Source organism: Pezoporus flaviventris, unplaced genomic scaffold, assembly GCF_033815535.1.
Source record: "Pezoporus flaviventris isolate CSIRO_AGI_PZ_B2104156 unplaced genomic scaffold, CSIRO_AGI_Pfla_v1 ptg000045l, whole genome shotgun sequence".
NCBI lineage: Eukaryota > Metazoa > Chordata > Aves > Psittaciformes > Psittacidae > Pezoporus > Pezoporus flaviventris.
Genome location: NW_026892593.1, coordinates 19,545,061 through 19,558,193, shown reverse-complemented (window position 1 = coordinate 19,558,193; position 13,133 = coordinate 19,545,061). Strand labels below are relative to the sequence as shown.

Here is a 13,133-nt window from a genome sequence, read left to right as displayed (position 1 = left end):
TTGCTGTTGCATGTCTGTGAGATGCTGCTGATCATACTTTAAACTCATTTTACCTGACTGGAAAGGATTCTTTCTGCAGAACTGTGTTGAATCTAATTGTTCGAAGATCTGCTATGGAAATGGCTGATCTCACAAACAACATGGTGTCTACAGTGCCAACAAATAGTTCCATACAAGTGGGATACAAAAGAACAGAGAGCAAAACATTGCAGTGTCAAGGATGCCAATTCAAACGAAGCTGAAAACTTGTTTTCTGAGATCTCAGTGTAGAGACACATGAAGCTCTAAAAGCATTTCTGTGTATACCTCACATTCTCTGAATTGGTTACCCTGAGACACACTGTGCTTTGTGCTGTTTTGTGCTGTTCCTGTGATTTGATAAATGTTTTAGCTTGGTAAGTCTTGTGTGCAAAATACACAGTATAGTCTTTACCAAATAAAATCTCACTGAAGTGAAAGTGCTCTTTTCATTTTCATAGATGACTTGCAGCTAAAAAGAATGATTGAAACACATTCCACTGGAACACAAAAGAAATAACACAGAGGCAAAGGCTAAAACATAATGAAAATATATTAGATGAAAAAATGACCACACATGAATATCATGCACACTGGTGTGTATTTTTCCTGGCCAAAATCAAGAATGAAACATCAGCCTTCCTCTGTACCCTCAGAGGCTTTCAGCCTTGAAACAGAAGCAATCAGGATGTCATTGGCATTTCACATCTCAGGTGAGGAGTGGCTGGTTAAGCTCCTAATGATCAGCCAATCACACAGAATATTTGCTTCATATTTCAAGATTTCAACCTCTGGTAATAGCATATGTAACAACTAATGAGGAAAATCCCTCTGTATTGACAGCAGTTGTCTCTAACTTTCTTGTATATATATCCAGGAGATTACTATTTTCTCCCTTCTTCTATAATCTCAGATATTAAGAAAGATAATTAGAAAGTTTGCTTTTACTAAATTCCATTTTCTTCATCTTCAATACACTAAAACCAGAATTTGACAGGTTAGTTTGGAGTGATGACAGGTGGCATGTAAAATGCAAAACTATTGAGTTGAACTATTTGTAGTTATTTTTACATCAAAACTTCTCTTTAGAGAAAAAATATATCATTTTTACACATTTGTCAGTAAGTGGACACATTTTGCTTAAACTTCTACAATGATTCTACAAAGCCTTCCTCTTCAACTCCTATGCAAGCATGGTGGGTGTCAATCCAAAAGGAGATTCCTACTCCCCCACCCCCTGCCAGCAAGCTGTGACAAGTGAAAATGAAGGCATGATGAAAATGTGACCAGAGTTGTATTTTTGTCACTAACGCACAAATTGTGAAAGTATGGCTTATTTCTCCTAGTTGAAAATCAGATATTTCTGGGTAGCTTGGAACGCATAGATAACAAAACTTCTCTTGAAATCTTTTTTTTTGTGTGTCATTGTTTGCTGTGTCCCTCAAACTATTAGGGACTGAAAGCTTTTCTTTTATATCAAGCACTTAAGACTTTTATTGGAATAGAGGTGCTACAGTAACACAAGACACTGTTTAAGTTTTCTTCACTTATTCTCCAAGCGCCTATATCATATCAAAACATATATTCTTTTTAACTTACAAAGCCAACGTCAAGAAATAACAACTGACAAAATATTTTTAAATTAAATGATTTGTGGACCAAAATCTCATTACAAAGTTATACGAACACTCTGGATGTTGTCCACCTCTAAATACGAAATTTAAATACTATTTTGTGATAGGAAGAAGGTTTTCATGTGAAAAGTTAAACAAGAAATAAAACACGCTATTACTTAAGATAATATTGATACATTAAAGGCTACCAGTTCTACTAGCTTCTAGCAGTTCTTATATATAACAAAAATACAGAAGACATATTTATTTGATATTCTGTTCAGGTTGCATAGAAATTGTTTACCTAATGGGTTGTGAAATTTAATTTCGTAAATTCAGTATTGTTTGCATGACTATTATTTGCAAATTTTGCTGTTTTCCCCACAATCTCATTGCGTATAGGAAATTTGTGATATTGAAAGACATTTCAGAAGTTCAATAATTAGAGATATATTTTCTGCTTCATTATAAAATAAAATCTAAATGGATTTACCTTTGAAACAAGAAGTGAAATAATTTCTTTAACAGTTTCTTCAACCAAGTCATCTATTTTTGAATGATATTGTTGCTGTATTTGAAAAGAGAAAGAAGCATTAGCATGTATCTGAACACACACTTTTGTCGTAAGTCATAAATGATGCAAAGCTGATAACCCTGCCAGATCAGATTTAGTTAAAATTATCATTTTGAACATCAGAAGAACAAGCCCTTGAAAACGATCCACCCAATCAAGACTTCCTTACATTCTGTGTTGAAAATTTTCCCATGTACACTGTTGAGTTAAGCAGCTAATGGGGTTATTATTTAGATGAATTGAGTTCTTATTCTTATTCAGGAGAAGGAATGTGAAGGATACTTTTTGTCTTCTCCTATATAATTAAGGTGGCCATGTATTTTTTTCTAAAGGGTTGGTTTAGCTGGAGAAGCAAAAAGACTAGAATAAGATTTAATTAATACAGCATTTCATGTCTGACAACTCTCATTCATAAGTTATTTTAAATGTCCTCTAGAAATAAAATGAGCTCCAATTGTTCATCCTAAAAGAGCCTTTCTGTTAGCACAGTGAGCTGCAGTTTATACAAATCTTACAATATGCTCAAGCAAGGGCAAAATTAAAATTTCATCAACAAAGCAGAATAGATGGTAACAAATTAATAGGCTATAAAAGGCATAATAAAACAGACTTCATTCTCCATAGGCTTTTTCTTTAGCTTTTTCATAAAGAAGGTGTCTTTAAGTAAATGCTTTTAAAATAAATCTGCAAGACTTTAGATAATACTACAGAGTTCCCTACTGAAATTAACAGGAACTAGGAATCCCATTCTGTCAAGGAGACACATCAATTTAAACAGTAATTCTTCCTTTAGAAACATTTATCTGACAGCCAAGATTGTCCCCAATAGCCACTTCACAGAAAATGTGACTTGTAAAGACTAACCCTACCTTCATAGTTCAAGGCTACTTAGAACAGCTAACAGGATAATACTTGGAGTAAAAGTACTGAGGTCAGTATAAACATTAGCCTAACTTAGCAGCTGCTAGCTGAATAGTTTTCAAAGCTTTAAGTTTTTAAAGGATATTTTTCATCTGTCCCAGAGTTGCCATACAAACCAAAACATTAAAGTTGATCTGCTTATTATATTTAGGAATGATTTTATAAATGGGGTACCTACTCAACCTGTGTTTAAATGAAGAGAGAATAAAATTGTGAAATGCATTTGCCCACACATATGTATCTGCTACAGTTACCAACATCAAGTGTATTAATTTTTTTTGTTTTTATTTCTTTTAAAGTTTAAAAACCACTTGGAAAATGTGAATGCACATCTCAGATAAGTAGCAGCAAACATCCAGGAACAGTGAAAGAGTGTATGTGAAATACATCAAAGAAACTTTCCACAATTTCAGATATATTTTATTCTCACCATATTAATGTATTGACCACTATAATATGCTCTTGATCTACTAAGGACTTAAATCACTCCAAATTACCTGTGACATCTCTTGCTCACACACTCTTCAGAAGGCAACAGTATCTTACTCTAAAAACAATAAGTAATCTTTCTCCTACAGATGCATGTTGACACTATGCGTATTTCTACGATACATCAAAAATCACAGTTGTTCCTCCAATAAGTGTCTGCAACTTCACCTCCACAGCACATTAAATGAATGGATCAATGTATACTTTAAGATCAGCTCCTTTTTCTTTTTTCCTCCTTCATCACAAGGCAAATATAATTTTGTAGGAATCGAATATAATCAGTAACTTCATTGCATGACCAAGAAAATCTAAAAATTATTCAAAAATCACAAGCTAACAAAATTATGACATTTAATTATAAATAATGTTTTAATTTTTTAAATGTTTTTTTTTTCTCAAGATTTATTTTGCAAACTGTGAGATCATAATTATTTTAACCCACTCATCAGCTCATGAATTCCACTAAAAAGGCCACACTCAACAAAACTTCAGATCCTCAGGGAAGATTATGTGACTCCAGAAGACACATTTGGAGAAGATGGCAAATACAGTAGAATTAACAGTAAAATTGTATGAGCTGACAAGGTTGTATGCACAATCCTGAAATGAGCACTTGCAGGTGAAATAAGCACTCCTGCTTTTCTCCTTGCTTGGTGAAAGCAGACAAATCCCTACCTCTTTTAAAACACATGGATAGCTTCTTTTAGGTTTTAAGATGACATCCAGAAGGCAAGGAGAGGAGCCCTCCTGAACGGCAGACTTCTTAGCAACTCTTTATGAGAGTGGACTTAACTGGAAGACATTTTGGAGCATGGTGAGGAGGGCATGAAGTAACATAGGAAAACCTGGGGATTCTATCTAAACTTTAAACTCAAGGTACTATTATTGCTAGCCATGACCAGAATTCCCTAATTACATGATAATTAAGAATTCCCTCCTATCTGACAACACAGGGTGAAAACTTCAACATCGGACTACTTGAACAAGGTATAAAACTGATCATAGCTCTGTAGAGGGAATGAAAGGAGCATGCTGTATTCAAGATGTTTGAGTTTAACCATCTCACTAAATAACACCTTCCATCACTTGCAGATTAAGTTCTAGAAATTGTCAGATGGATATTCACTGTTGAGTTTTAGGTGAACAAACATGCCTTTTAAAAAATGTTAACTTAGGCCTTATGGAATGCTTTTTTTGACTGTCAGAAAAGACCATTTTTGACACTAAAATGAAGATGAAGGAGGTTGAAGGAAAGAAAGTCAATATGGGAAAGTTTTCAAGATCAAGTGGCTAAGTAGGAGTTACCGGAATTGCCAGAGTTGCTGTAGAGCCAGAGATGCAAATGTTTATGCCATATGATCTGACTGCTTTGACAGATGGCCAGATTCCAGAAGTATCTCACCCAACAAAACTTGAAGCATTTTAAGCAACCATGATATCAGCTACAAGCAACGGAAAAGCCTATTTTTTCTTAACTTTCAAAAAAATCCTTAGAAATGGAAGAAACTGATAGACAAGAATTGAAGTTTTATGTGAAAGAAGGGTTTCCACATTATCTGATATTTTTAATATGTGAACAATTTGAGATTCCTTTGGTTTATTAGATGAATTTGGATGAAGATTAATTTCGGGACTTTGAAAAAAGTATGTATTTCATCCCAGATGTGCTAATTTGTCAAACAAATCACTGGATTCAGAGTAACAGTCAGACCTAGTAGGGAACAAAGGCTGTATTTTTGTTTTGGCGTTGTGAAGAGTGTATGATGGAGTTTGAAAGTCCAGAGAAATGGGAGGATTTCAGAAAAGAATCTGGTGAAAATCTGCAGTCCAAAAGGCTACTGAACTTTGGCTTTTATAGTAATGCTACAAAATGCTGAACTTCTGCTTTGAGGGGACTGGCTGACAGCGCAGAAGGCATTATCCAGAGCAGGCAAGAGGAATGGCATGACTGGGGGAATGAGGCTATACCATCTGTCTGCAGTCTTTATGGAGGTACTGGTATTGAGTGTCCACAGAGTAGGGTGTGCATGGACTTGTTTGCAGGTTACTGCTTGGACACTAAGTATAAGACGGCAGCATCAGCCTCAGGCAGAGTTGGTAGTTGTGGTTTACTTCTGATGAACCTGAAACAAATTCTTTTGCCTTATTGAGACGTGAAAGGGTCCAAAACTTTGTGATCCAGTAAGACAGGACACTGGGTCTGAAAAGCACAAAAGTGAAGAATTCATCCAGACCCTTCCTGAGCAAGGAAAGAAGAACTGAGAAGCTGATGATCAGTCTGTAGCAAGGGTAGGCAGTAAAAGAATTCTGAAGGCTCAGCATATAAATTAATGTGAAAACCAGCATTACCATAATAATAATAATAAAATAATTCTAATTAAAAAAAACAATAATAAAAAAAAAAAAGTAGGTTAAAAACAAGAACAAAAAGACACTTACCCATTGACTAGCAAACTGGTTCATGTCACGGAAAACCAAAAGGAAAAATAAAGATGACAGGGTATAACAGGAAAATGATGAATGTCTCATTGAATTAAAAACAAAAACAAAAAACAAAAGACAAAAGACAATTACATTGAATACACTAACTTAGAAAGCTGAGTCAACAAAATGAAGAGCACAGTAAAGAAATGGAAAAATCAACAGAAATGATGTGACCAAATAATGTAAACATGAAACTGACGAAAGCTGACATCATTTTTGCTGCCAGATTCTGACTAATGTTTTTACCCTCTATCCAAAACCAAATGAAACAAAATTACACTGCTAATGCGGTAGCACAGCAAGAACAGTTTTAATTTTATGCTGGTGGTCTCAGCATATATAGTATGCCTTTTTCACTTTACAGATTATTCCTGCCGAGAGTGACAATATGGGAAGGACAGTAGTTGGTGAAGCCTATATATCCTTCTAAAGCTCCACTCCATTGACAGTCCTGGCAGCAGACTACTGCCAAAATGGTCCCTGTCCTTGGAGACCACATAAAGAGATCCCATTAAATTACCTGATTATTTCTTTCCTCTGTTTTCAGCACGTACACAGGCATGAATACTGGACATATGAGCCACTGAAAAACAAACCTTCACTTACAACCTGGCTGCAAAGGACAATGTTTTGGCTCTATTTTACTATTACAAGAGTCCTGAAAATGGCTGTTTCTCTGCTGCAACCCAATAAAAGATCCCAGAGGGATTGTGAGTCAAGAAATCCTCTGAATGTTCAAGACTCACAGGTCAAAGCAAATAAATTACAGAAGCATCTGAAGATGAAGGGTTGTGTCTTGTGTATTGCTTCTAGGGAGCTGTCTATGCATGCTCCTGTACAAGAAGAGCTGTGTGACACATTTCAGTTAGTTTGAAATTAATCTATAAAGGACTGTCTGCAGTGTGAGGTGTTTCATATTAACCAAACACAAGAATTAAACATATAAATTCCACTTACCTCTTGCCCCCCATCCAGTATGCAGAGTTTAGCTGTCTGTTTTTTGGCATCAACTAAGACATTAAACATCGTACACAGAGAAGAAGGGATCCGCAAGTCTGTTGTTTTGTTCATCTTTTGCAGCTTGAGTTCAAATGCAATTCTTGTCCTGTTTATTGAAACACAATCCATCATATCAGTTTCTCTGATAATTCTGACCAACCAGTGTACAAACTTATGAACCTTACTAAACATGTTGGCTTACAATGTACACGCGCATGAGAATACCTTAGAAAATTCTGCACGTGCAGAATATCTACGCATTCAACAAACAATTGCATTGGTGGCAATCTCAAGGCTGCACTGCTTCAGCTAATTCAGCTGAATAATAAAAGTAGTATCTTCTTGCCTGCTATATAACAATATTCTTCCTTGTATGATGACTAAGAACAATTTAAAGCAGTGAAAAAAAATACCATAAATTTTCCAACCTTTCTATGTTAAAATTATCATACCAAATAGTTGCTTCTAAGAAATATAATAAAAAAAATAGTCTTCTGTATTAAATATGAGAGAGAATTTTAAGGAAGAAAATGAGTTTATTATTAAGCAAATATTAATATGTAATTGAAAAGTAAAATGTATCAGTAGATACATTACACAAAACCCCTCTTTTCTTCTCACACAGGTGTAAATAAGGAGCAATGCTACTGAAATAAATAATGGTTCAGAATACATAAATATAAAAGTAATGTTTTATTTCCATCCTTATTATTAAATGTGGGTACCAGAAACTGACAAAACATTTTAAGGAGATGAGAAAGAAGCATCCCGCCTCCATTTTAATAAGTCTTATAGAACATGCTAGTATAACAATAAGAGTTCCACCATTCTTTTCTGAGTTGCTACTAATACAATCCACCCTGTGGATGTAATGTACTTTCTTTTTTACCTGACATACAGTATGTTTGACCATACTAAAACATACTTAGTGTATAAACACTAGAATGTTATGCATTAACTCTAAAATATTAATGCATTTTCTGTATTGACACTAGGATCATTCTACAATACTAATTAAGCCTTCATTTACTGTCATCAGAACCTTCTTATTTTCTACAAAAGCAAGCAGCAAAGATGTCAGGATTGGTATCACAGACCAAAATCCAATAAAAGAATTATTTTTGTAATGCTTCAGTGTTAATACTTCTGTTCTCAGTTTCTGTTTGTGATCCTGGCAGCGAGCCATTTTTAACCTATTTTGTGTGTGCCGTTAAAAGCCACAGAGTCAAATCTCTATGGTGAAAAGTTTTAGATAATGACAACATGTGGCATTAGATTTATTGCCTAGGGTAATATATTGATGCAGTTGCCCTTCCCATATTAATTTGTAATAATCTTTGACTAAGACATAAGATGAATTTGAAAATACTAATTATTCAACAAATTGTGTTGACTAGTACTACTTCTATGAACCTTTGTATTTCAGATGAAGATAAGTTGAATGAGAGTCCCAGTGTAAAGTTTTTTTTTTTCTTTTTTTTTTTTTTTCTTCTAGGCTCAGAATCAATATTATCAGAATATTACTGCATCTCAATGATACTCCTTTGATGTTTTTTAAGATTACACTGTCTTCCAGTCCTTTGAGATTTTACCATTTTTTTCTAAGATTTGCTAGGTATTTGTAGTTGACAGGCTTCAACACCAAATTCTTTAGAACAGAAGGATGTAAACTTACATAACTTCAATTTTAGTAGGTATTTTCTCATGTTTCTTTGCCAGAGCTTAAAATTCTATTCCATACACCATAACATCACTCTTCCAAAATCAAATGGAAATGTTTGTGAAATGCTTCTACCATTTTTACCATGATTTCATCACTGTAGCTCTAACAAAAGGCTCATACACTGAACCCGAGGTTCTCCTTGTTCCTACTATTTAATAGAAAATAATAAAATACTATGCTATCAGATTTAACCTTAGTGCATGCTAAAGGTTCTTGATTTCTTTAGTCTTCCTTATCAATGTTGTATATTTCCTGCTTGACACTATTAAATTGTCTACAAATTATTTTCCCCCCATTATTTATTTATTTTTTTTTAAGAATTCAATATTTTTATGTGTCCAGATTAAGCTTTCTCTGTATGTGGGATCATGCCTTCCATGTAAATTTTCTAGACACGAAGATGCATATTCTAAACTCAAAGATATGCACTGAAAGCTATGATATGACAGAGATCTGTTTATATCACCTATGCTTAATTTGAAAGAACATATCCATAATTATACAATACAGTTAAAGAAAACCAGCATTGTTTTCTATAATTTGCAGAAGCTTAGCAATGTAAAACAGTGTCAGATGACTTTCAAATGGCCTTTTGTTTATTGCATAGACGCACAAATGCTGTATACACTTTAGTTTGTAATATGATGACACCAAGCTGTGTGGTTCGGTTGATACGCTGGAGGGAAGGAATGCCATCCAGAGGGACCTTGACACGCTTGTGAGGTGGGCTGATGCCAACCTCATGAAGTTTAACCATGACAAGTGCAAGGTCCTCCACCTGGGTCGGAGCAATCCCAGGCACAGCTACAGGTTGGGCAGAGAAGAGATTCAGAGCAGCCCTGTGGAGAAGGACTTAGGGGTGTTGGTGGATGAGAAAGTGAATACGAGGCGGCTTCAGTGTGTGCTTACAGCCCAGAAAGCCAACCGTATCCTGGGCTGCATCAAAAGCAGCGTGACCAGGAGGTCAAAGGAGGTGATCCTGTCCCTCTACTCTGCTCTTGTGAGACCTCACTTGGAGTATTGTGTGCAGTTCTGGTGTCCTCAACATAAAAAGGACATGGAACTGTTGGAACAAGTCCAGAGAAGGGCCACGAGGATGATCAGGGGACTGGAGCACCTCCCGTATGAAGACAGGCTGAGAAAGTTGGGGCTGTTCATCCTGGAGAAGAGAAGGCTGCGTGGAGACCTCATAGCAGCCTTCCAGTATCTGAAGGGGGCTTATAAGAATGCTGGGGAGGGACTCTTCATTAGGGACTGCAGTGGTAGGACAAGGGGTAGCGGGTTCAAACTTAAACAGGGGAAGTTTAGATTGGATATAAGGAAGAAGTTCTTTACCGTAAGGGTGGTGAGGCCCTGGAATGGGTTGCCCAGGGAAGTTGTGAATGCTCCATCCCTAATGGTGTCGAAGGCCAGGTTGGACAGGGCCTTGGGTGAGATGGTTTAGTGTGAGGTGTCCCTGCCCACGGCAGGGGGTTTGGAACTAGATGACCTTAAGGTCTTTTCCAAGCCTAACTATTTTATGATTCTAAGATTCTATATTTCTTATAGATGCTACTCTAAAATAGTGACAAATTAAGTATTATTATTAGCTGAATAGAAATAATAAGATAGTAATGGAGAAAGGAAATGTACAAAATGAAAAAGGATTTCTTCTAGCAGATTTCTGAGATTTGTTAGCATTTGCCACAAATATGGAATAGAAAAGACATTTGGTTTAGTCACTTTCAATGGTCTAACATTTCTGCACACAACATGTGCAGAAATTCTCCTTGGTATTTCCCAGATGTTGCCAAATTGCTGATTGACATACAAGTCATGATCTCTTTATGGTTTCCCTGATTCCCCAGTCAGGATTCTGGTATAGGTGTACCTCTGTGAGCCAGTATGTCTATTCCTATGTGGATTTTCAAATGTCTCTGAATTTTTAATTTATCATTTCGACTGTACCTTTTAACGCAGGCTTCTATCATGTCAGTGGCCATGAGTTTAAGTCTCTGCTCTAAATGGCTGGCAAATTCTGGTTCTGGCCAGTGAAGATCAAAAACAAACATCTGTAGAGCATCCAGTTTCCAGAAAAGGTCTTCTGATGTAGCTGAGCCATTGCTATAAGAAGCAAAACAAAAGAAAGCCCCCAAGAAACAGAAGATAAATGTATAGGTGTTTATCCCAGTTGGCATAGAATTATCTAAGATACTAAGAATTCCTGTCACACCATCTTCCACCTTCACTTCACCATATCTCATAGCACAGTTACTCTTATTTGATTGTGAAAATGGTCATGGAAAATTTAAAATAATTCCCACTAGAATGAAAAAGTGAAGTTTTCTCATCTGTTTGATGAGAAACATGACAGACTAGGGAGGTAAATGGGATGCTGAGGAATATAGAAAATGAAGTAGCTCATATTTTGTATCAAGACAGGAAAAATAAAGGGTAGAGGAATAATTAATTAGCAAGGACCTTCTCAAAACAGTAAAGATTTTTCACATACATTTTCTTGCCTGCATAACTCTGGTAGATAAGCTTACGAAAGAGATGAGGATGCTAGTAGAAAAAGGAAAACAGAAACTATTTAAAGAAATTTGTGAACAAATAAAATGGGGGATTAATATGGCTTTGTCATCTCAGATTGTCCATGTAAAGTTCTTCTTCCACCCCGAATCAATTGCTAAATTTAAAAATATTTGCTTGTGATAAGATAGAACAATTTAAGGCTAATTTTAGCAGTAGCCACAGTTACACTTCAACTGTCACTGTGTTTTCATGATGCGTTGCATTGTAATTCCTGGGTTATTTGTTGTGCTGCACAGCATGGCATTCCAGGATATTAGTGACACAAGAACCAAAACTCAGCCTGTTGGTCCCAGTTCAGATAAGAGTAGTTGAAACATGTCGCTACTGACATTTTTTTTCTTCTGCCTCATGTCAAAAGAACATAATTATCAAAGTGTTAAGTGACCCCAGCTCTTATGGAAGAGGTCAGTGGGTGTTGAGTGTGCTCAGGACAGAGCAGGAGCTGATTAAAAAGAAAGAAAGAAACGAACTAAAAATACAAAAGGCCGCTAATATCTGACCACCTCATGCACCCCTCAGACAGCAGTTCCACCACTGGTTCACACCAGGTTAGCTGAGCCAGCAGGTGGTGAAGTGAAGCAAAGCACACAGCTCATGTTCAGGGCTCTGAAGAGGCAGAATGGATGCAGCAGCAGTACTGCTTTGGTCTCACAGCATCCCATGAGCTTCCAAACCCACCCAACTGCCCCCTTGCCCTGCTGCCTTAACGCCATCACTGTCTTCTGCAATGCTGTGTGAATGCTGAAAGGAGCTGCCAAGCCAGGCAAAGGGACAGCCAGCAAGGGCTGGGCAGTGGGGGATGAGCTGGGAGCTGGGGTGCCTGCCTAAGGAAAAGGCTGGCTCTGAGTGACTGACCCTGAATTCAGCTTTGGTTTTAAATGGTGCAAGTTTTGATATCTTCACCATGCATAGCAGGAAATTTCAGTTTTAGACAGGTGTTTTTGATACCATGCATATTTCCCACTCTTATTTTAAGTATAATTGCTAATTTTACATTTTACTGTGCTCCTGAAAGAAAACACCAGCAACAGGAAAAAGTCCCATGGGACTGCTAAGTTTATAACTTGCACAGGGACATTACCTGTTAAGGTTGGACCTGAACAGGGACCACTTTTATACACCACCAAGTTTAATTAAGAAATAAAAACAACAAACCACCAAAACTTCTCAGAAATTTTCTAATACTGTTAGACTGTTTCTTAAGTTATATGATAAGCAAATACTGAAGATTTCATTACATCTGCTGTGTACACTGGCAGTGAGTGACGTTGCAGATGCTATGTTATGCACGTTATTTGATTCAAAAGTGACTAAATCAATTTTTGAGAGGACTGATGTAAAAGAAAGCAATATACAGGGACAGAAATGGGGACAATCTCAGTATATATATATATACATATTGCAGTTGATCAGAACACAGAAAACCATACATTCCCAAGAAACAGAACTACCGTTTTTTCATCATCAGATCATACAATTTAACCATTGTTTTATTCTTCCATATTTTTTCTTTTTTTGCCTAATGGAATTCCAAATGAAATTCTTTAGGACTCAGGAGGACTAATGTGCTCTCAGTAACATCAGTGTATTTTTATGCATGTTCACTCCCTGGTAGCCACTTAATTTGGTTTCATTAGACTACCAAATAAAGTTTCACAGTTATAATAAATGTAATAATAGACACAGGTTCATGAAGCACTAATTCATTCTGTGAGAAACACTCATTCATTCATTCTCT

At 36.3% G+C, this 13,133-nt stretch overlaps 1 protein-coding gene across 11 annotated transcripts in view; it reads right to left on the bottom strand.

Annotated features, from left to right (window-relative positions):
• CADPS2 (calcium dependent secretion activator 2) overlaps positions 1-13,133 on the bottom strand; it is a 308,797-nt gene that overhangs the window by 37,000 nt on the left and 258,664 nt on the right. For 5 of the 11 annotated variants that reach the window (XM_061467595.1, XM_061467600.1, XM_061467601.1 and 2 more), the window contains 4 exons: positions 10,769-10,924; positions 7,057-7,204; positions 6,055-6,069; positions 2,125-2,199 (listed from right to left, as the gene is read on the bottom strand). In XM_061467595.1, coding sequence (XP_061323579.1) covers positions 2,125-2,199; positions 6,055-6,069; positions 7,057-7,204; positions 10,769-10,924 — 394 coding nt within the window. Of the gene's footprint in view, positions 1-2,124; positions 2,200-6,054; positions 6,140-7,056; positions 7,205-10,768; positions 10,925-13,133 lie in introns of those variants that run through there. The other 6 variants (XM_061467606.1, XM_061467604.1, XM_061467596.1 and 3 more) reach the window with 3 other exon arrangements.